General features: G+C 53.8%; 1 protein-coding gene across 5 annotated transcripts in view; it reads right to left on the bottom strand.

Moving 5' to 3' along the window:
• NAV1 (neuron navigator 1) overlaps positions 1 to 23,819 on the bottom strand; it is a 217,303-nt gene that overhangs the window by 21,680 nt on the left and 171,804 nt on the right. For all 5 annotated transcript variants that reach the window (XM_047755313.1, XM_047755315.1, XM_047755314.1 and 2 more), the window contains 7 exons: positions 7,071 to 7,209; positions 6,156 to 6,453; positions 4,758 to 5,451; positions 3,888 to 4,331; positions 2,688 to 2,729; positions 1,976 to 2,124; positions 491 to 661 (listed from right to left, as the gene is read on the bottom strand). In XM_047755313.1, coding sequence (XP_047611269.1) covers positions 491 to 661; positions 1,976 to 2,124; positions 2,688 to 2,729; positions 3,888 to 4,331; positions 4,758 to 5,451; positions 6,156 to 6,453; positions 7,071 to 7,209 — 1,937 coding nt within the window. The remainder of the gene's footprint in view (positions 1 to 490; positions 662 to 1,975; positions 2,125 to 2,687; positions 2,730 to 3,887; positions 4,332 to 4,757; positions 5,452 to 6,155; positions 6,454 to 7,070; positions 7,210 to 23,819) is intronic.

Genomic DNA, 23,819 nt, shown 5'->3' with positions numbered 1-23,819 from the left:
TTCCAGGCTAGGAGTTGAATAGGAACTGCAGCTGTCGGCCTACACCACAGCCACAACAACGTGGGATCCTGAACCCACTGAGCAAAGCCAGGGATTGAACCTACATCCTCGCAGACACTATGTCAGGTTCTTAACCAGCTGGGCCACAAGGGGAACTCCCAGGAACCTTCTTGAAAGAGGAATGAGATGCCTAATTCTTTTAAGGGTTTAAGAGCCACCTCTGCATCCCCGCCCTCTGAAGCTGGGAGGATGGGGGCTGTGGCTTCAGAGCGCCATCTAGCCCTCCATGCTGTTCCCCCTCTGCCCCCAAGCTAGACGGAGCCACCCAAGGTTTTGGGGCCCCCAGACCCTCCAAAGGGATGGGAAGAAAGAGCTGAAATGGCCCAACTGGATGTCCTGTGAATTGTCCATGTGTGGTGACAACGGTGGGCGGGCCGGGGGACCCAGCAGAGCTGGAATGAGCGTGAACCGCGCTGGCATGAGGTCTCACCATCGTCCGTGGGGTCCCGGAAGGATCCCGACCGAATCATCCCCTTGGGTCTCTCGGCCAGGGACAGGGTGCTCCCCATTAGGGAGCCGCTGTACAGCTCGAAGGCCGCCTCGTGGGTGGGGATGCTGTTGGAGCGGGTGATTCTTGGCGTGGTGGCCGCAGTGGGACTCACTGGAAGGACAGAGCAGGGGGGGATGGGGGGGGAGGGCAGGAAAAGAGGCAGGGGCATCAGCGGTCGGTCCCCGGCCAGGAACAGAGGCGATGGGGCGGGGGGGCGGGGCGGGGGAGGGGCAGTGGGTCTGAGCGTCTCCCCTGGGAGCGCAAGCCCTGCTGGAAGGCCCAGCTCTGGACAAAGGGCCAGGAACGTGGCCCCGTGAAAGCCCTTCCCTCAGGCCTGTGGCCGGAGCCGTCACACCCTGGGATGTGCCAGAGGCCGGACGTGGGATGCGGTGTTTTCCTGATAGACAACCGGTGGCCGGGAGGCCCGAGAGCTCAGAGCAAGACTCAGATCCGAATGAAGCAAGAGAGAAGGAGGCCGGGTGCCGAGCGGGGCGGGACTCCCACCAAGCTCGCCTTCCAGGGCAGGTTCTGCCAGAGGCGTGCCCTGCCTGAAGGTCGGAGCAGGTGAGAGCATCGGTGGGGGGGGGTGCCCTGCTCCTCGTGTCTACACCCATGAGGGCTCCATAAAGGCCCCTGCAGAACAAGACCCCTGGGCCCTCTGAATGTGTGTGGTGACCACGGTGCAGCCCGGCCCCCTCCGTCCCCAAGACGGAGGACCAGCCAGCCCTGCCTTCCCTTTGGCAGCCCTGCAGGGCCAGATAGCCTTTCCTTCAGAAGCGCTGGCTTATCTAGCAAAGACTCCCAGTTTCCTCAAGTCCCCCAGGTGTCGCACAGGCACAGATCCACAGGAAGAGGAGGTGGAGGCAACCACAGCCAGGAAGCATCAGGCTGCCCTCCCAACAGGGCCCTCGAGGGGCTCCGGCCAGGCCAACCCAGCTCTGGGTCTGAGTCACTGTCCCTCCCTGGTTGCAAGCATCCCACTCAGCTCGACCCCCAGGGCTGGGGTGTCCTGGCCCAGTGGGCGCGGCTGGCCACTCCGGACTCTCCTGGGTCTGGAGCGGTCTTTGCAACCAGCCACCTGTCCCTCGGTCCTCCCTGCCAGCCAGATGCCGGGTGTGGCCGCTCCCTTCTGCCTGCACTGGCTTGAGCTCTGGGCCTCAAGTCACGGCTTCTCCACGTCAACACTCAGCCTCTCTGAGGCTACAAGGACCTCACAGCCTGTGCCCAGGGTCAACTCTCAGTGCAGGGTCTTGGCGTACTGGGCCGTCTGTCCATCTCACGCTGGATGGATCAACCGAGGTGCCGCAAACCAGCCAACACGGTGCCAACCAAGTACAAAAGGAAGCCCGACCCCCGCCGTCTCGCCTCCCCCCAGGCAAGCCCGTCCCAGCCCACGCACGCCGGGTGGTGTCCACAGATACTGACCTATGTTGGTGAGCTGGCCCTTGGCACTCAGGGACATGGACAGTGCAGGGGGGGAGGGCGGCTCTGACTGGTCGTCGGGTTCGGGCAGCCCCCCAATGGTGTGCGAGTGGCGCCTCTCCTTGGCCTCATCCTGGGACTGCAGCTGGTACCTGTGGGCACAGCCGAGAGCTCAGTCTGGGCCTCTCCAACCTGGGTCAGAGGGCTGGCTGGTGCACGGTTCTGAAAGCAGGACAAGGCAGGTGGGAGTAACAGCGGCGGTGACGCAGCACCCTCCCCGGCTGCCAGGTGGGAAGGGGGGGTGCTGGGGTGATAGAGAAGCTGCTAGGCCTCCTCCCTGGGGCTCAGGACAGAGTGAGGAGGCATCCATTCGTGGCTTCCAGGCAGCAGGAGCCACCGGACTGCCCAACTGTGTCCATCTGAGTGAGCCGAGGCAGCCTGCTCCCCTCTCCCTCAGGCTGCAGATGGGTGCAGGTGAGTGTATGAACCAGGTGCACACCTGTCTCCTCTGTCACCAAAAGACAACACTGGCTGCAAGGTGACACAATTAACAGTGAGCCTGTGGGGGGGGGGGAAGCAGGTGCCTGGGGACCTCAGGTAAGTGATGCAGCTGATCAGTGCCAAGTTCATGACAGGGGCCCGGGACAGGTCAGGTTAAGGATTTTCAAACAGCCCCGGAGCCCCAGGTATAAGGAAAAACACATTTCAGGGTTACCTGAGCCCCTTCTTGGGAAGAGTATTCCGATCCCGCTGAGCACTGTGGGGGAAAGAGAAGCAGGTGGGTCCATCTCAGAAACTAAACGTTGGGACCCGAGGCTTGATGGATATAACACCGGGCACAGGATGTCAAATTGCGAGGCCCTTCATCCCCACAAACAAGAGGAAGGCAGCAGCAGCCTGCCTCTGGGCTGACAATTGGAGACTTATCTGAGATGGTTAATGTCTTCTCTGATTTGGAATCAGGACACAGACAGCTTTTTTTTGGGGGGTGGTGTCGGGGGGGCCCTCTGTCCATGGCATATACACGTTTCTGGGCCAGAGTCAAACCTGAGCCACAGCAGTGTCAATGCCAGATCCTTAACTGCTAGGCCACCAGGGGAACTATGAGACAGCTTTTTAAAGGCTGTGTTATGGAAGATGAAAACTGCGGTGTGATGCCATAGAAATGACCTGGGGCCAGGAGGCAGAGGCTTTGGGTGGCAGGTTAAATGAGTCACGGAATTTTGCAAAAGACATTTAACCTCTCTGTGGACAGGTTCCCCACGTATGAGATGAGAATCACACGTTAAAAACAACAAAAGGAGTTCCCGTCGTGGCTCAGTGGTTAACGAATCCGACTAGGAACCATGAGGTTGCGTGTTCGGTCCCTGCCCTTGCTCAGTGGGTTAACGATCCAGCGTTGCCGTGAGCTGTGGTGTAGGTTGCAGACGCGGCTCGGATCCCGCGTTGCTGTGGCTCTGGCGTAGGCTGGTGGCTACAGCTCCGATTCAACCCCTAGCCTGGGAACCTCCATATGCCGCAGGAGCGGCCCAAGAAATAGCAACAACGACAACAAAAAAGACAAAAGACAAAAAACAAAAAAACAAAAAAAAAACACAACAAAAAAGGAGTTCCCGTTGTGGCTCAGTGGTTAACAAATCCGACTAGGAACCATGAGGTGGGTTCGATCCCTGGCCTCGCTCATTGGGGTAAGGATCCGGCGTTGCCGTGAGCTATGGTGTAGGTCACAGACGCGGTTCGGATCCTGGTGTAGGCTGGTGGCTACAGCTCTGATTTGACCTCCATATGCTGTGAGAGCGGCCTAAGAAATGGCAAAACAACAACAACAACAAAAGCCCACCTGACAAAATGACCCAGAGGCAGGCATATGCAGGTAGGCGTGGTGCAGGCCTGACCCCGCCCCTCGCCCACCTACCTGTCCAGCTGTCCCGTCCTGGGGCTTCCGCTCCAGGTCGGCTCTTCGGTATCCTCCTCGGTAGGGGCGGAGGGGGGTACGGGGGGTGTGGGGATGGGGGCACTGCTGGGGAAGGCACTGGGCAGGCTCATTGGCATCTGTAGGGACTCCATGCTCCTGTGCAGGCCTGAGAGCTTGGGGTACATGCGGGTCTCTTTGGGGACACTGAACCCAGTCATGAGCTCCAGGCCCTGGGAGAAGCTGGCAGAGTTGATGTTGAGAATGGGGGCTGGACTGGGGGTGAAGCACGAAGAGAGGGGGGCCCCCGTGGTGGAGCCTGGAGCATGCAGCTCTGGGCCCTTTGGAGCGTGGGCGTCGCTGGATGCTGGGAGATCCAGACTGTTGGAGTTGACCTTGTCGAGGTTGGCGAGTGAGGGTGGCTTGACAAAGCTCTTGGCTGTGGCCCTAAGAGAAGGAGATGAAACAGAACATTCCAGACCACAGACGAGGAGAAGCAATATGCAGTGGGATTTCAGTGAAACCCTGGTCCCAGACCCTAGCTTCCTGGCTCTGTGCAAGGCAGGGGGCTGCTTCCAGTGCCCCCATGAAATGCGGGGGCAGGACACCTGGCTTGGCATCTTCCTGTCTTATCAAGGGGGCAGCTCAGGTGTCTGGGGGAGACAGGCAGACTTCTGCACAAGGGGGTGTGAAGCAAACTGAGCCTGGAGATGGAGACGGGCTCTGGAGGGGGCGGGGGCCCTTGGCCCCCAGGGGCAGGGGGTGGGGATGCAGCCCAGAGGCAGGGGTGAAGGGGCGCCTACTCTAGGGAGTGCCAGGACAGTGGGAAGATGCCAGGTGGACAGACAGGAGGAAGCAGTGCAGCCGGGGTACCTGAGGGGGGTGGGTGGCAGCTCTGCCAGCTTGGCGGCTGGAGGGTGGCTGGCCTGGCTCTTGGGTGTGCTTTCCGGGGAGCCCACACTCTTCAGAGAGATGCTGTCCGGGTCTAGGGCCACGGCTTTGGCCTTGGCCTTCTCCTTCTCTCGGTCCGTCTGGTTGACGGGGGCTGGAGCGGCCCGCCCACTGGCCGCCTTGGAAGGCTCCTTCAGTCTGGAAGGCGTCAGGACGCCCTGCTTGGTACTGAGGAGACTGGGGTCGATGCTGCTGCTCACGGGCCGGGGGCCACCCCGCCCGCCGGTCACAGTCATGGAGCTGGACTTGGCCGGCCGCGGCAGGCTGCGGTACTGGATGGTGGAACGGGCGCCAGGGGCCAGGAAGCCGGGCTCCGCGCTGGTGGACACGTCCAGGCTGGTCTTGCGTCCGTTCACCGGCTTGACGGGGATACCTGAGGACTTCTGGACCTTGCCGAGTGTGGCCGAGCCCCCAGTCTGCACAACCGTGGCGGTACCCGTGGCAGGAGGTGGCTTCTTGTAGCCGAAGGATCCTGCGGTGGACGGGCGTGCAAGGCCCGAGGGAGGCTTCTTGGCGTCGCCCAGGCGGTCGCGGCCGGCGTCGGAGGAGGAGCGCTGCAGGCCCGCGCTCTTCACCGCCAGCTTGCCCTTGTCGGTGGCTTTGCCCTCGGGTTTGCCTGCGGAAGGAGGGAGCGTGGGAGTGAGCGCAGTGGGAGCCTCCCTCCCCAGAAGCCCCACAGGCTGAGGATGGGAGCCTTGCCACATCGGTGGGGACCCTCGGCGGGACTGGCCCCGGAGTGTTTGGTTGATTTTGGCTTGACTTCTGCTCCCAGGATAGGCTCTCCCGGTTTGGATGAGAAGGCAAAAGCAATCACAGAGATTGTCAGGAAGGAAGAAGGGCTTCTAACAACCCTCGAGGAGGGAAAAGGGGAGAAGCCAAGTCTGGCTGTGTCTGCTGGACGTCAGCAACTAGAGGGATGCACTGGCCAGCGAGGGCCACCAAGGGCCCAGCTCTGGGAGCAGCACAACCCCGACACTGCAGACAAATTCCTGGAAAAAGAAGCCCCCAAACCGGGTCCTGGGAGAGGAAAGGAAACGCACTGGGAAGCATGGGAGGGGGGTCAGGCCAGTCTCTGAGCTTAATGCCCTGCCCCCCACCAGGTAGTGGCCCAGCCTTTCCAGCACATGGAGCTTGTGCTCGCATGTTTGTACAACAGAGATGGAGACAGTAGCACCCCCTTCCTCACTCAGTTCAGGTTGGGGGGTGGGGAAGATGGGAGGAAGCAGCATGCAGGTGCCTGCTCTCCACCTGCAGCGAATGGGCAAGAAACAGGCCAGAGAAGCAGGATGTGGCCCCATCCCTCCTTCACTGCAGGCTCACCTGCGACCTTGAGGGCACTCTGGGCCGTGTGAGTGATGGGGGAGGTGACGGCCACCGGCGGGGTCTTGCCCTTCTTCAGGGAACCGGGGTGCCCCAGGCTGACGGGCTTCTTCAGTTCTCCGATCTTGGATGCGTCGTCGCAGCTCTCGGGCCGCTCTCGCCGCCACTTGGATGCCCCGGGTTCCATCTTCAGGCTGCCACTGTCGTATTCCAGCTTTTTGGGGGCCTTCTCCTCTGATTCACTGAACCAGCTCAGCCCACTTTCGGCCAGCGAGCGCTTCTCTGAGTCTGTACGCAGCTGGGAACAAGAGAAAAGCAGAGAGGGATGCTCACCTGGGGGAGAGGGAGGGGAGGGGGGCTGAGGGGTTTGTTCGGGCAGCCAGGTGGGCAGCCCTACTCTCTCAGAAGATTCGGTCAACCAGGGCTGCCAGAGGGACCTCGCGCCAATCCTGGACTTTTCTCCCTCTCCAGGTGGGATGGCTTTTTTTTTTTTTTGGTCTTTTTTTTTGCCATTTCTTGGGCAGCTCCCAAAGCATATGGAGATTCCCAGGCTAGGGGTCGAATCAGAGCTGTAGCCGCTGGCCTACACCAGAGCCACAACAATGCGGGATCCGAGCTGCGTCTGCGACCTACACCACAGCTCACGGCAACGCCAGATCCTTAACCCACTGAGCAAGGCCAGGGCTCGAACCCGCAACCTCATGGTTCCTAGTTGGATTCCTTAACCACTGAGCCACAACAGGAACTCCTGGGACGGCTCTTACCCTGGCACGGGCACTGAGCAGATGCCTGCTCACTTCTCAGGTGACCGCCCGGCACCTTCCAGTCTCTTTCTGCCAGCTCGAGAGGGACCTGGCCCCATGGGGTGGCCGAGTGGGGGAGCCGCCCTGGCACAGGCAGGGCCCAGTCACGTACCACGATGGCGGAGTTCCTGCGGGACGCGGTGGGTGTGGTCGGGAGGGAGTTGAGGGAGGAGCTGGCATTGAACTCCTCGGAGCTGAGGTTGTCGGAGGCGTCGCTGAGCCCGCTGCTAATGGAGGTGCTCTCATCCCAGCTGCAGGACGAGGAGGGGGAAAGGTTCTTAGCACATGAGACAGAAGCCATGGCAAGAAGCAAGAGTCTCATCACGGTGGAAGGGGGGCTGTCTTACAGACAAAGCGTGGCAACCGGTCCTGGGTTTGCCAGAACTCAGAGTGGGATGGAAACTTCCTTGTCATTTGGTCACGCTCTTTCAGAAAAGAAAGGGACCAGCTTTACTGGGCCAAGGAAGAGGTTTTACCTCCTTGACAGAAAGGCATATCGTAAAGACAAGGTAATTCTTTTTTTTTTTTGCGGGTTTTTTTTTTTTTTTTGGCTTTTTAGGGCCGCATCTGTGGCACATGGAGGTTCCCAGGTCAGGGGTCGAATCGGAGCTATAGCTGCTGGCCTACACCACAGCCACAGCAATGTGAGATCGGAGCCGTGCCTACAACCTACACCACTGCCCACAGCAATGCTGGATCCTTAACCCACAGGGCAAGACCAGGGATCGAACCTGCGTCTTCATGGATATTGGCCATATTTGTTTCCGCTGAGCCAAGACAGGAACTCTGGGCAGTTTATTCTTAACACCAAATGCCTCCTCTCCCGATTATACCAGTCTCCCTTCTGCTGGCCTGACGTACTCTCCCAAGTTTCCTTGTGATCACATACTACTTGTTAAGCTCAAATTCTGTCTCCTCCAAAACAGTCTATCTCTGAAAGTCTTATGCCCAAGTCTTTCACTGTTCATTTCTTCCTTCTGGACCCTAAACAGGTCTTCACATGTAAGTTCCGTGCTTGGTTTTAGAGCCTCAAACTGAACATGGACTTTTTTTTTTCTGTCTTTTCTAGGGCCACACCCGTGGCATATGGAGGTTCCCAGACTCGGGGTCTAATTGGAGCTGTAGCCGCCAGCCTATGCCACAGCCAAAGAAACGCCAGATCCGAGCCACATCTGCAACCTACACCACAGCTCACGGCAATGCTGGGTCCTTAACCCACTGAGAGAGGCCAGGGATCGAACCCGCAACCTCATGGTTCCTAGTCAGATTCATTAACCACTGAGCCACGACGAGAACTCCTGCACACAGACCTTTAGAGAGACTGCACCTGTAAGCGTCCGTTTGCATCTGCGGGAATTAATCTCTGAACCCTTGCATCTGTGTTCACCCTGGGTTTGTTACTCAGCTTTGCGTGTGATTTATTTTGAGTTTCACATCGTGGAACAAAAGTCAGACATACAAGTCATCCTAGTGCTTGGCCCAGGTTTCAGCCTCCCTCTGATTTATTTGCTGGGAAGAGGAAAGTGGGCGGTTTGGACGTTTGGCTGGTGGCTCTGCAGGGATTAATCCAAGTACACTGAGAAAGAGCAAGGATAGCCTGGGGACGAGGCCACCGTACAGAGGAGCTCAACTTCGTGACTACGAAATATAGCCCTTGTTAAATGACAACCCACCTCTTTCCCTCGCTAGGGACATACAGTAACTTTCCCGTTAGTCCTGGGCTGAAGCATCACTCCTCCCCCCTGTTATAGAGAAAGGTCAGGTCCAGCTTTACAATCCTATCTGCTCTCTAGGGTCAAGATCAGATCCCTGGCAAGCGAGCAAACAAACTATTCCCAGTCTGTTTCCTCAGGTCAAAGGCACAGAAGCCTGTCCGCCACGGAACCTTCCTCCCGAGATTAATGATTGCTCATCAAGGCCCTGGAGCAGAGAAAATTTTGCAAAAACAGCACCGCTGTGGTCCACTAACCCCACAAAGACCCTTCCTTTGCCCCAGGTTTGATGGACAGGGCAGCCTCGTACTGAGATGGCAGAAGGACTTTATCTTCCAGAGAGTTCAGAGTCTCCTGGCCCCAAAGACATTCCCTCCCACGGCCAGAGACTCTTTTCCTATAGTAAGAATGTATAAGCCCAAAATCACTGGACAAGCTTGGCTACAGGATTTAAAGGTTTTGAGCAAAATTCTTTTGCAGGTTCTGAACAGAAGGAAAATTTCTATTGTCATGACTTAGGGGTTAAGCATCTCCAACGCAGGGAGCGTATTTTCTTTCCTAAAAAAAAAAAAAAAAAAAGAACAAGGAGTTCCCATTGTGGCTCAGTGGTTAACGAAACCAACTAGGATCCATGAGGATGTGGGTTCGATCACTGGCCTCGCTCAGTGGGCTAAGGATCCAGAGTTGCGGTGGCTGTGGTGTAGGCTGGTGGCTACAGCTGTGATTGGACACCTAGCCTGGGAACCTCCATATGCCTCAGGTGAGGCCCTAAAAAAGCAAAAACAAAACCAAACCAAAAAACCCACCACCAAAACAGGAGCTCCTGCTGTAGCACAGTGGATTAAGGATCGGACTGCAGAGGCTTGGGCTTGGGTTCAATCCCTGGCCCAGCGCAGCAGGGTAAAGGATCCAGCATTGCTGCAACTGTGGCTCGGATGCAACCCCTGGCCTGGGAACTTCTATGTGCCATGGGTGCTGCACAGTCTTCCATGCTGCTGCCTCAGCAATCAGCTTCAAGGGATCAGTCAGTTCACACCTGCCAGCCTGATTCCCAGCGTCCCCAAACATCCTGTCTCTTCTTTCTCCTAGTCTTCGTCTGTGTGGTTTTGTTTTTTAAAAAAACCAACCAAACCCTTTATTCACTGTGCTCTTGGGGCAGAAGTGAAATGTATTAGACAAACTTTATCACAGCAGTGATATTTACAGCATAAAGTACCTGTAAATGACACTTAACAGAGCTTGTTCTTTTGGATTCCACATTCTCACAGGCAGACCCTGGGTGCAGTCAGGGGAGAGGACACTGGCTGTGGACTTCCAGCAAAGCAGGAAGAGGCAGAAGGAACCATTGAGATGTTTGAGGGATCAAGGATCAAGGGAGACAAGAGACTGCATGATCCCTGCCCTCTTGAAACCTGGGGCTGCCGAGGTGGGAGGACAGCAAGTCTTTAGAAGAGTCTGCAAACCTAGGAGCCAGCCAGCAAGTCAGGGGACAGCAGGGAGCAGGAAAACAGCTTAAATACGGCATCAAAGGGACAGATACAGTGGAAGCAGGGCTCAGGGCTCAGGGCTGTCTTTGGCACAAAGAATCTCAGCTTGTCTACAGAAGGTTTTGCTGCCTTCCTTCTGCATCCCTCCAAATGTGCTTCCCACAAGGATCCCAGGCATCGAGAAGGAGGCAGGGGGTTCCCGTCGTGGTGCAGTGGAAACGAGCCTGACTAGCATCCATGAAGACTCGGGTTCGATCCCTGGCCTCTCTCAGCAAGTTAAGGATCCCGCATTGCCGTGAGCTGTGGTGTAGGTCGCAGACTCGGCTCGGATCTGGCATTGCTGTGACTGTGGTGTAGGACGGCGGCTACAGCTCCAATTGGACCCCTAGCCTGGGAACCTCCATATGCCATGGGTGTGGCCATAAAAAGAAAAAAAGAAAAAAAGAATGTGTATATATATATATATATATATATATATATATATATACAACTGAGTCATTTTGCTGTAGAGTAGAAATTGGCACTGCACTGTAAATCAACTATAATAAAAAAATAAAATGAAAACAGATTACAGTGCTGGGACAGGCTACAAGGTATATTAAAGAATGTTCTCAGCAGGATATTTATTTTCCCATTTATCAGTCTCCTCCTACCCCTCAATCCTCCCTCTGCATCTTAAACTTCTCATTTCCTGTTTCCACTAGAAGTGTCCCTACTTTTCCCCATCGCCCTGCCAAAACCTTAGCCATGCCTTTTTTTTTTTTTTTTTGGTCTTTTTGCCTTTCGAGGGCCGTTTCCCACGGCATATGGAGGTTCCCAGGCTAGGGGTCGAACTGGAGCCACAGTCACCGGCCTACGCCAGAGCCACAGCAACGCGGGATCCGAGCCGCATCTGCAACCTATGCCACAGCTCATGGCAGCGCCAGATCCTTAACCTGCTGAGCAAGGCCAGGGATCGAACCCGCTACCTCACAGTTCATCGTCGGATTCGTTCACCACCGCGCCATGACGGGAACTCCTTTAGCCATGTCTTGAAGCCCTTTTTTCTTGACTTCCCTCAGCAAGCTCCCTGACTGTATCACCACCGGCCTCTCCATCTCTTTCTTTACGTTTTCCTCATTTTTGCTGATTCAGACCAAAGGACCTCACACTTGAACCACTGGGAGAGCCTTCGTATCCGCCCCGCTGCCTATAGGGTCTCCCTCCTTCCAACATAAACACTGGATCTAAGATGCCTTATCGCCCTCCAGCAAAGCACAGCCCGGAGTCTTTGTCAGCTCCTCACTGCGGATACAGGCAAATCGAAGTTCTACACCTGCTGTTGGAGACTATCCGTGAACCATCACGAACACGCTGGCTGAGAGCACATGCTGCAGCCAGACTGTTTGAAGTCAAGTCCTAGATACTCTGCCCAGGGTTCCATTCAAGGTCAAGGTGGTGAACGTCCACTGGGCTGATGCTGACAGCACAGGGTCAGCTGTAGGCACATTTGACAATGAGTGACCATCCAGAACCAGCTTCCAACCCAAGGCGGCAAAAAGATACATCCATCAGTGAAACACGGAGGCAGAAGCAGGGACCACTGATGGGAGAGGGCTCGAACTGGCGGCCGATCTCTCCCACAGAATCCAGAAGTAAGACTTTGCCCGGATAGGACACAGATAAGCATGAAAGGCCCCCTCCTTCTGTCCCCTCGGATTCCTCCTAAGTGGCCAGCGGTCTCGCCTAATTTGCTTTTGGAAGGGCGGAACCGTGTGGAAGCAGCTCGTCTCATCTCTGTAGTGATCCGTGTCCTGGGGAAGATTCTGGAGCCCTGGAATTACCGCCAGGACTGGTCAGGGATGGACAAGGACCCCACCTCTGCACTTAGAAATCCAGGCCCAGATGAAACACCATGTTTTCCACAAGGCTCTCCACAATCGTCCTTGTCTGAAGAAATCCACCCCAGCCCCATGTCTCCATAGACTCAACTCTGTCTCTGATGGCGCATCCGTCCTGCCTTTATTTTTATTTATTTATTTTTTGCTTTTCAGGGCTGCACCCATGGCACATGGAGTTTCCCAGGCTAGGGGTTTAATTGGAGCTGTAGCCGCCGGCCTACACCACAGCCACAGCAATGCCAGATCCGAGCTGAGTCTGCGACCTACACCACAGCTCATAGCAATGCCGGATCCTCAACCCACTGAGCAAGGGCAGGGATCGAACCCGCTACCTCACGGTTCCTAGTCCGATTCGTTTCCACTGTGCCACAAGGGGAACTCTGCGTCTTGCCTTTAAACACTGCTGTTTGTTCAGCCTTCACTGGACTGTCCCCACCCCAAGGGACAGGATGGAGCTGCCTCTGCACACGTCGGGCCTGGACACGCCTGTGGATTTGAGTGCCGGCGTATGTGAAAGCAGGAGCATGCAAACTCAGGGCAGAGATGCGATTCTAGAAGAGCTGCTTACTGCTCTCCAAGTATGACTGGTGGTTTGTTTCCAGAGAATCCCTGCTTCCCTGGGAATCGATAAACTTTCTCTTTTGAGAACTTCCTGCTTAAATTCTCTGACCTATCAAGGATGTAACCCCGCTTTCCCACCAGATCCTGAAAAACACTTGCTGGAAGGCTCTCACCTCCCTTGTCTGCAAACAGCATCCTCTGGGTCGGCTGTTGGTCCGCTTCTATTGACTATTTTTTCTATGTCTACGTTTTCCTGATTCTTCACCAGTCTCGGAACTTTTTACCAAATGCCAGATGTGTGACGAACGGCAGCGCCCACACCTAGAGGAGGCCATGTCCCTTCCCCTGCCCAGCTGCCAGGGTTGAGGCTGGGTCAGTCTCACCTGCAGGACAGCTAGGCGGGGCAGTCACTGCACTCAGCAAAGGGCGCTGGTGCCTCGTGGGGGTCTCCTCTGCTCTCCTGCCCTGCTCTCAGATTCCTCTGTGCTGTGCTGCTGGGCAGTCCACGACTGCCCTGTGCCCGAGGCTGGGGAAGGAGCATCTGTCTCAGCTTTCTTTCTTTTGTCTTTTGGCCATGCCTGCAGCAAGCAAAAGTCCCTGGGCCAGGGATCAAACCCAGGCCACAACAGTGACCATGCTGGACCCTTAACCCATGGAGCCACCAGGGAACTCCTGTCCCGGCCTCCTGCCCTCAGTCATCAGCTGGCGGCCACCACGTGCACTCAGTGAGGGCCTGGGGGAAAGAACTGGGCGTGGGTGGGGCTGTGTTTGCTCTGTGACTAAGTCTCCTTGTAACCAGTTCCCATGCCTTCAAAGGCATGTCCAAGGCTCAGCTCCCTCCTGATGCTCATCTCAGGCCGGCTGATGCCCCCTCGGCTGAGCCCCTTGATGAAAGCAGCCGTGGTGCCTCTCCTAGGAGAGCCTGTCCCTTTCTGGCATCTAGTTCAACCAGAATACTTTGCCTCCTCGGATTCCTATTTTTCCTAAGTTATTGTTACGTATGCAGCTCGATCTTGTTGTCAGGGTGGGAGTGGCAGTGCCTGGTGACCCTACTCCATTCCTTTCAATAAATCAACCCCTTCGGCGGAAATCACTGTGTCCCCTGTCTAGGGCTGTAAGGAGGGCAGCTGAGTCCCGTCTGCTCCCTCACCCACATCCCTGCCCCCCTATGCTGGCCTGAGGGGCACAGGGGTACACCCACCTCCTCCGGAGGATGGAAAGAAGGACGGGGGGTGGGCAGCTTGGCTGGACACTGCCCTGCTTGTGTCTGGGCAGGCACAGGGTGGTGTTTGGGGTGAAAACACCCTGCTCTGGGAAAAGCACCAACACTGATGGAGCTCTTGGCTGGGACTGGCCGCCCCTCCCAGGCGTCCCTCCCAGACTGTGCCCCACCGAACCTGAATGGCCAAGGGAGCCTGCAGGCAGCCAGAGGGCCCAGGGTGGGGGTGTGTTGGCCGGAAGGGCGGGCCAGGCTGCGATGCACAGGGCAGACTCCTTAGCGGTTCTTGGCCCAGCATGACCCTTGGAAGTCAGACCCAGACATGAAAATCGGCTTTCCTTTTCTCCAGAATATCTACACATGCCTGAAGCAGCAGGAACCCCATTCCTCAGGCTCTGTGGTGCTTAGTGGATCAGAGCTTGGTACACTGTGTTTTTTCCGAAGGGTGAAACAGCTGCACTACAGTAAGCTGCTTAGGAGAGTTGTTTTCCTTTTTCTTTTTCCTTCTGGAATAATTTTGTTTTTCTTAATCTTTTTAGGGCCACACCTGCGGCATATGGAGGTTCCTAGCCAAGGGGTCGAATTGGAACTGTACCCGCCGGCCTACACCACAGCCATAGCAATGCTGGATCCTTAACCCAAGGAGCGAGGCCAGGGATCGAACCTGCGTCCTCATGAATGCTTGTCAATTTCGTTTCCGCTGAGCCACGACAGGAACACCTGGAATAATTTTTACTCCCAGGCAGTTTACGGAATTGGAAGCCTAATGTCACACCCTGAGCAGCCATCCTGCTGTCCCATCTTGCAAAGAGAAGGGCTAAGGCTCCCGACAAAACTTCAACACCATCTGAGACAGCAGGAGGCTACCTGGCCACACAGCGGACCCAACGTCTAGAAAGTGAACCCCCAGGTGCTCGGAAAACAGAAGCCGGAGTCAGACTTGGGAGCTCCACTGAAGCCACGGGGTGGGGGAGTCACCAACACACCACCCTGGATACCGTCTCCCTTGCTGGGGCCGAAGGTGGGCGGCCAAGGCCCGGCAGTTACACAGGCAACAGCAAGTGGTGCCGAGTCAAATGTGAACCAGACCCAGGGCCGAGCGCAATCTGACAGCCCCGGTGTGTGGGGCAGTGTGGGTGATGCGCTGGCTCAGGTCCCCCCAGGCTGGAATGGCTGTGGACCAAGACAAAGGGAACCTTTTAAGGATGCAGGTGGAGCATTCCCAGATGACACAGTGGGTACGGACCCAGTGCAGTCACTGCAGTGGCTTGGGTTTCTGCTGTGATGCAGGTTCCATCCCTGGCCCGGAAGCTTCCACAGGTTGGGGGTGCGGCCAAAAATAAAAAAATAAAAAGAATGCAAGGCAAGTGCTTTAGATGATGCCTGCCAGCCAGGGCCACATCTCCTGGAACTCAGGCGGCTCTAGGAACGGCAGGGGACCGGAAGGGACCACATCAAACTTGGTCCAGGATCAGCCCAAGTCACAACCAAACACGGAAAGTGACTCAAAACGAATCTGTCCTTCTGGGGAGGTGAGCCTCGGGGCCGGCAGCGCACCGGGCTGGCATCCACATCCTGATCCTCCATCTAGCTCTGGAAACGTCCACAGCTTGCCTAGAACAGCCGCTCTTCGAGTCAGGACACAGCCTTCCCTGCTCACTGCTGAGGATGGACTGGTTATTCCTCGGGAACCCACCAAGCCTGTAGGTGGAAGCGGTTACGCATGGGTACTTGCAAGAGGTTTGACCTCCAGTATCTCAGGCTCATATTCAGCCTGTGCTTCAGCGCTTGCTTGCTATGAAAGTGTGGTATTGGGTTCTTTTTTTTTTTAATTGTTTATTTTTGTCTTTTTCTAGGGCCGCATTCATGGCATATGGAGATTCCCAGACTAGGAGTCTAATCGGAGCTGAAGCTGCCTGCCTACACCAGAGCCACAGCAATGCCGGATCCGAGCCGAGTCTGCGACCTACCCCACAGCTCACGGCAACCCCGGATCCTTAACCCACTGAGCAAGGCCAGGGATCGAACCCACAACCTCATGGTTCCTAGTCGGATTCGTTAACCACTGAGCCATGATGGGAACTCCTTTTATTTTTATTTTTTTTTAATTTTTGTTGAAATAAATGTAGTTGATTTACGATGTAGTGTTAATTTCAGGTGTAAAGTAATTCAATTATATACTTTTTTTCACATTCTCTATAGAGTACTACAAGATACTGAATATAGTTCCATGTTCTACACAATAGGTTCTTGTTGCTTATTATATACATGTATATACCTCCCCTTTGGTAACCATAAGTTTGTTTTCTTTCTTCTTTACTTTTTTTTTGACTTTTGTTTTATTTTGTTTGGAGACCCTCATTTTCTCTTCCTTTCTTAAGTTTACATGATTTTTATTTTTTCCATTATAGTTGATTTGCAGTGTTCTGTCAATTTCTACCGTACAGCAACATGATCCAGTCATACATATGTACATGCTTTTTCTCATATTATCCTCCATCATGTTCTATCACAAGTGACTAGATACAGTTCCCTGTGCTATACAGCTGGATCTCATTGCTTATCCACTCCAAATGCCATAGTTTGCATCTATTAACCCCAAACCCCCAATATGTTTTCTGTCTGAATCTATTTGTTTGTAAATAAATTCATTTGTATCTTTTTATTTATTTATTTATTTATATTTATTTATTTATTTATTTATTTGTCTTTTTGCTATTTCTTGGGCTGCTCCCGCGGCATACGGAGGTTCCCAGGCTAGGGGTCTAATCGGAGCTGTAGCCACCAGCCTACGCCAGAGCCACAGCAACGCAGGATCTGAGCCACGTCTGCAACCTACACCACAGCTCACGGCAACGCCAGATCCTTAACCCACTGAGCAAGGGCAGGGACCGAACCTGCAACTTCATGGTTCCTAGTCAGATTCGTTAACCACTGCGCCACGACAGGAACCCATTTGTATCTTTTTAGATTCCATATATAAGTGATATCATATGCTGTCTGTCTCTGTCTGACTCACTTCACTTGGTATGAGAATCTCTAGGTCCATCCATGTTGCTGCAAATGGCATTATTTCATTCTTTTTTTTTTTTTGTCTGTCTGTTGTCCTTTTAGGGCCGCACCCACGGCATATGGAGGTTCCCAGGCTAGGGGTCGAATCGGAGCTATAGCCACCAGCCTGTGCCAGAGCCACAGCAATGCCAGATCTGAGCCGTGTCTGCGACCTACACCACAGCTTAGGGCAATGCTGGATCCTTAACTCACTGAGTGAGCCCAGGGATCGAACCTGCAACCTCATTGTTCCTAGTCGGATTCATTTCCGCTGCGCCACGACGGGAGCTCCTATTTCATTCTTTTTTATGGCTAATATTCCATTGTGTATCTGTACCACATCTTCTTTATCCATTCCTCTGTTGATGGATATTTAGGTTGCTTCCATGTCTTGACTACTGTGAACATTGGGGTACATATGCACCCTTTCAAATTATGTTCTTCTCCAGACATATGCCCAGGAGTGGGGCTGCTGGGTCATATGGTAGCTGTAGTGGTAGTGGGTTCTGAACTTTTGTGTGTGTGTCTTTTTAGGGCCCCACCTGCAGCATGTAGGAGGTTCCCAGGCTAGAGGTCAAATCAGAACTACAACACCACAGCTCACAGCAACACCAGATCCTGAACCCACTGAGCAAAGCCAGGGATCGAACCTATGTCCTCATGGATGCTAGTCAGATTCGTTTCCGCTAAGCCGCAACAGGAACTCCTGAACTTTTTTTTTTTTTTTTTTGGCTGCATCCACAGCATGGGGAAGTTCCCAGGCCAGGAATCAAACCTGCACCACAGCAGTGACCACGCCAGATCTTTAACCTGCCGTGCCACAGGGAATTCTGAGATTTCAAAGATTTGGTAGCTGATTTCAACAACTTTGCATGAAACAAGAAGGTAATGGAGCTTATTACTAATTTTCTAGTACATACGTAAATGCTAACATTTTAGATACGTTGGATTAAATAAAACATGGTATTGTAATGAATTTCACTTGTTTTACTTTTTAAAACCGCATCTCCTGGGAAATCTGAAATTACATAAATGACTGGCAGCATGTGTCTGCAGGAAAGTGCTGTCCTCAAAGGACACGCCTGGTCACTGAAGAGCTGGGCTTCACTAGCTGCCACAGTGGTTACACTTGGACCTGAAAAAGCCATGGTTTCCAGGTCAACGTCAGCTGACCCGGCTTTAATGGCTCCAAACGTGGCAGCACTGCTGGGCACATATGTCAGTCGCATCATGAGCCACAGTCCTTGGAGAGCATTCGAGGAGGTAAAGAGAACAAGAGATTTAAAAAAGGAGACAAAAAAAGATGAGGGGAAGTCAGAGGGAAATCAAGCAACTGTGTGAGGCTCAGTTTGTTTTTTTTTGTTTGTTTGTTTTTTGTCTTTTTGCCTTTTCTAGGGCCACTCCCGTGGTATATGGAGGTTCCCAGGCTAGGGGTCCAATCAGAGCTGTAGCCACTGGCCTACATACACCACAGCCACAGCAACTCGGGATTCGAGCTGCGTCTGGGACCTACACCACAGCTCACGGCAATGCCGGATCCTTAACCCATTGAGTGAGGCCAGGGATCGAACCTGCAACCTCATGGTTCCTAGTTGGATTCGTTAACCACTGAGCCGTGACGGGACCTCCCAAGGCTCAGTTTTGAAAGTGAATTAAGGCCATGGAGAGGGGGACTGACATGATGCTCTGGCACCGGCCACGCTCTCCCGGCGGTGGTGACCTCCACTGCCCCGCGTGGCCACGGCCCCTGGAGCGAGTGTCAGCACAGTGCCTGCTCTGTGCAATGCATGTGGTTTGGCCCGGGGCCGCAGCAGCCAGCCTGGTCTGGCCAACAAGGCGGGGGGGAGGGGAGGATGCACGGGGGAGAGGGATTGGGGGGAGCGTGGGCGGGGGACACCAAGGTAAATGTTTTGAGCCAAGGACCTGCCGAATCTTAAGACTAAAGATCACCAAGTAGAAGGAACGCTAGAGAACCAGGTGGCAGAGTGACCGGGAACGGGAGGCCATGGACAATTAGGAACCGTGACATCTTGGCAGTGAGCTCACCCCCCACCCCACTGCCACCCCGCCATCCACAAGATAACTAATGGTTTCGGTAACTTGTTTGTTTTTGTTTTTGTCTTTTTAGGCTGCACCTGTGGCATATGGAGGTTCCCAGGCAAGGGGTCTAATCGGAGCTGTAGCCACCAGCCTACGCCAGAGCCACAGCAAAGCAGGATCGGAGCTGCATCTGCGACCTACACTACAGCTCACAGCAACGCCGGATCCTTAACCCACTGAGCAAGGCCAGGGATTGAACCCACACCCTCATGGTTCCTAGTCAGATATGTTTCCGCTGAGCCACGATGGGATATCAGGTTTCAGTAACTTGTTAAAGACACTTTCTAAACTCCGGGTGACTGAATCACAGAACCAACTCTGTTCAACTCTCAACTGCTGAGGCCAACTGGGAATGGCTGTGGGCTGGGACCCTAACGTTCAGATTCAGTTTCTACAGACTGGCACATGGGCGGAATCAGAAAAAAGCCACAGCTTCGGAGCCCACTGCTGTAGGGTGTTCGCTGCAACATCCAGACCCAGCTGGGAAGGGAAGATGAAGACCGTGAAGATACGTCCTGGAGATCCAACCCGGCTGCATGAAAGCCAAGAAAATCATCAACCTCAACGCCCTACTGCGCCCTGATCATCAGCACCCATTCCCTCTGCAGCCTCTCTCTTTCCGGTCACTCAGCTGACTCCCACCGGGAGCGCCCAAGTTCCCCAAGGCATCAAGGAAGGGGCTGGTGTAGATACACACAGGCTACAACACCGGGGGCCTGGATGTGATGTCACCCTCCTGTACCCACTGAGAGGGGACTTCCATTGTTTCTTTCCTTTTCTTTTTCCTTTTTCACAGTGGCACCTGTTGCACATGGAAGTTCCCGGTCCAGGGGATGAATCAGAACTGCACCTGCAACTTATGCCGTAGCTTGTGGCAAAGCCAGATCCTTTTTTTTTTGTCTTTTTTTGCTATTTCTTTGGGCTGCTCCTACGGCATATGGAGGTTCCCAGGCTAGGGGTCGAATCGGAGCTGTAGCCACCAGCCTACGCCAGAGCCACAGCAACGCGGAATCCGAGCCGCGTCTGCAACCTACACCACAGCTCATGGCAACGCCGGATCGTTAACCCACTGAGCAAGGGCAGGGATCGAACCCGCTACCTCATGGTTCCTAGTCGGATTCGTTAACCACTGCGCCACAACGGGAACTCCAAAGCCAGATCCTTAACCCACTGAGCAAGGCCAGGGATCCACCCTCATCCTCAAAGAAACAACACTGGGTTCTTAACCTGCTGAGCCACAGCAGGAGCTCCCAGGACTTCTGCTGTTTTTGACATAATAGAAACGTGAGAAAACTCCCATCTGCTGGGTCCCAGTTTTATTTTTTATTTGTATTTTTTTGTCTCTTTAGGGCCACACCTGTGGCATTTGGAGGTTCCCAGGCTAGGCATCGAATTGGAGCTGGAGCTGCCGGCCTACCCCACAGCCACAGCAATGCCAGAACCAAGCTGCGTCTGTAGCCTACACCACAGCTCATGACAATGCCGATCCTTAACCCACAGAGCAAGGCCAGGGATCGAACCTTTGGCTCGGAACCCGAGTTGCTGTGGCAGTGGCGTAGGCCGGCGGCTGCAGCTCCGATTGGACCCGTAGCCTAGGAACCTCCATATGCTTCGGGAGCAACCCTAGGAAAGACAAAAAGACAAAAAAAAAAAAAAGATCATCCCAACACCCAGTTTTAAGTAATGTCTCTCTGACTCTGGCATTTAACCTCTGCCCTGAGGTTAAGAGTTTCCCACCTGTAGACCGCTGTCACAGACTGAACTCTGTCCGCCCGCAAAGCCTTCTGCTGAAGTCATAACCGCCAATAAGTACATTTGGAGATTAGACCTTTAGGGAGGTAATTAAGGTTACATGAGGTCACAAGGGTGGGGCCACCATCCAATAGGACCGGCGTCCTCAGAAGAAGGGAGGAGACAGAGGGGCTCTTTCTCTCACATGGGGACACAGAGAGAAGCCAGGAAGCCAGCTCTCATCAGAAACCAACCCCGATGACACCCTCCCTGACTTTGGAATGTGAGCCTCCAGGACTGTGAGACTATTAATTTCTACTGTTTAAGGGACCCAGCTTTTGTTGTAACAGCCTGAGTCCATGATTATAACCATGAAGTCATGAAAATTAGCTGCTTCTTTTTTCTTTCTAAGGTCGCACCAGAGCCACATGGAGGTTCCCAGGCTAGGGGTCGAATCAGAGCTACAGCCACCAACCAGCCTACACCACAGCCACAGCCACGCAGGATCCGAGCTGCGTCTGCGACCTCCACCACACCTCACGGCAACGCCGGATCCTCAACCCACTGAGCGAGGCCAGGGATCGAACCCGCAACCTCATGGTTCCTCATCAGATTCGTTTCCCCTACACCATGAGGGGAACTCCTAGCTTGTTCTTCATTTTGACTTGAAGACACTGGGGCACTGACCACTTCCATGATTCAGGCAGTTTGCAATTCGGGCATTTGGATCGTGATGCCACAGGCATCACAGCTGGAACACAGCACCCAACTCGGTCGGCCCGGCTCAGCAGAAAAGCTTCCAGGAGGCAAGCCCAGCGGAAGGAATTACCGCTGCTCTGACTTAGCAGCCATAGAATCCTGGAGAAACCTCATCTTTTTTACGATGCAACCAGGTTCTCTGTGGGCCTCTCATGACACGACACACAATGTTTCAGCCCTGCCAACAGCTTGGACAGCACTTTATGGAACAAAATGAGTGCGATTGGATTCGAGGGACTGGCTTCTTTTATTGGGATCATAGTGCGGGAAAGGCTAATTGCAGGGCGGGAGGCGAGAGACAGGGCAGTGAGAACACCAGGGGAATGAGAGGCTGTTTCCGAGGTGTGGGTTAAAGCCCTGCCGTGTCAGCTGGCAGGAGCCGGAGCCCAGAAAAATGAGCAGAAAGTTGAGCTGTTGAACCGGAGTCTCCCTAATTAGGACCGACTGTGGGTGAGGAATGCTGAGTCGGCTGGCCACGGGTGTGTGCCTTCTCTCTCTCGTTGCCGAGACTTCTTTTTCCCCTTTCCAGGCCTTTCTACGCCTTTCCTACTTTCTTGGGTAAGGAATGGAGAGGAGTGGGGGCGTTCCTCTCTTTCAAAGGTTTCCCAGTGAGGACACATGCATCCTTCAGAGAGTGAGAAACAGCTGGGAATCAGAAGAGAAGGGAGATTCTAAGAGATGCTGTAGGATCCCCGTGGAAGGGTCAAGGGCAGCCCTCTGGAATAGAACATGCACTGGTCTCCTCTGCTCTTCATCCCTAGAGCTGAGCTCGTCTGTTCCCTGGTCTCAGCCTCCCCTGTGCACGTAGAAATAGGGATTCAACACCCAACAGGCAAATGTTTGGAAGGTTTGAACAGCTGGTAGAATAACTTTGACTTTTTTCCTCTCTTTTTTTTGGCTGCACCCTTGGCATGCAGAAGTTCCCAGGCCAGGGATCCAACCTGTGCCACAACTGCAGGCCCAGTCACAGCGGTAACAATGCTGGATCCTTAACCTGCTGAGCCACCAGGGAACTCCTCTGGAGTCTTAACTTGGGCAAAAAAAAAAAAAAAAAATCTTGACAAGAAACGAAAAAGTCAGGATTCCCTGGTGGCCTAGTAGGTAAAGATCCAGTGTTGTCACAGCAGTGGCTTGGGTCACTGCTGAGGTGCAGGTTCAATCCCTGGCCTGGGAATGTCTGTATGCCTTGCACGCAGGCCAAAAAAGAAAAAAGTCACAAAATTAAGGTGTCAAGTGATACAAAAAGATCTTTGAGTTGCGGAGCTTTCATCAGAGCCAGAAAGAGGCTCTAAGGAGAGTCAACAGGGTGCTGTCTGCCACCAATATTCCCTTCTCCTGAAACCAACACACACGTCTCGTTTTATAGATTATTGGGAAGGGGGAAAATGCTTTTTTTTTCTTCCTGCATTTTAGGGCCGCTCCAAGGCATATGGAGGTTCTCAGGATAGAGACTGAATCAGAGCTGTTCCTGCTGGCCTACACCACAGCCACAACAATGTTGGATCTGAGCCACATCTGTGACCTACACCACAGCTCACAGCAACAATAGATCCTTAACCCGCTGAGCGAGGCCAGGGATTGAACCTGCGTCCTCATGGATACCAGTCGGGTTCATTACTGCTGCACCACAACAGGAACTCCTAAAAATGCTATTTGATTTAACATTTCATGAGACATCTCCCGCTCCTCCCTGCCTCTTCCTTAGGGGTCTGTCTAGCAGTTCCTGAATCCTCCGCTGACAGAAAGCAAAAGATACAGCAGTGTGTTTACTTCTGCATTGTTTTTTATTTTATTTTATTTTTTGTCTTCTTAGGGCCACACTCTCGGCATGTGGAGGTTCCTAGGCTAGGGGTTGAATCAGAGCTGTAGCCACCGGCCTACACCACAGCCATAGCAACCCCAGATCTGAGCCACGTCTGTGACCTACACCACAGCTCATAGCAACACTGGATCCTTAACTCACTGAGCGAGGCCAGGACTTGAACCTGCATTCTCATGGATTCTGGTCAGATTCCTCTGCGCCATGATGGGAGCTCCATTTCTTCATTGTCTTTAAACCAATAAGGCACTAAAAGATGATGAAAAGTAGGGGAGATTTGGGTAAGGGCCGGGAGCGGGACCTGACAAATTCCCTCTGTAAAGAATCGCACAAGTTATGATGTGAGCCTTCGAGGGCCATTCGTGCTGCTGAAGCTACTCAGCCCTGTGGCCTCAGACAAATGCAAATGCATGAATGCAGCTATGTTCCGAAAGAACTTTATTTACGGACAATGAAATCCGACTCTCATGTCATTTTCTTTTTTTTTTTTTCTTGTCTTTTTGCTATTTCTTTGGGCCGCTTCCGCGGCATATGGAGGTTCC

The sequence above is a fragment of the Phacochoerus africanus genome, chromosome 12, assembly GCF_016906955.1.
Source record: "Phacochoerus africanus isolate WHEZ1 chromosome 12, ROS_Pafr_v1, whole genome shotgun sequence".
NCBI classification, from domain to species: Eukaryota; Metazoa; Chordata; class Mammalia; order Artiodactyla; family Suidae; genus Phacochoerus; species Phacochoerus africanus.
The sequence above is the reverse complement of the archived record's forward strand: the minus strand, read 5'-3'. Positions and strand labels throughout refer to the sequence as shown.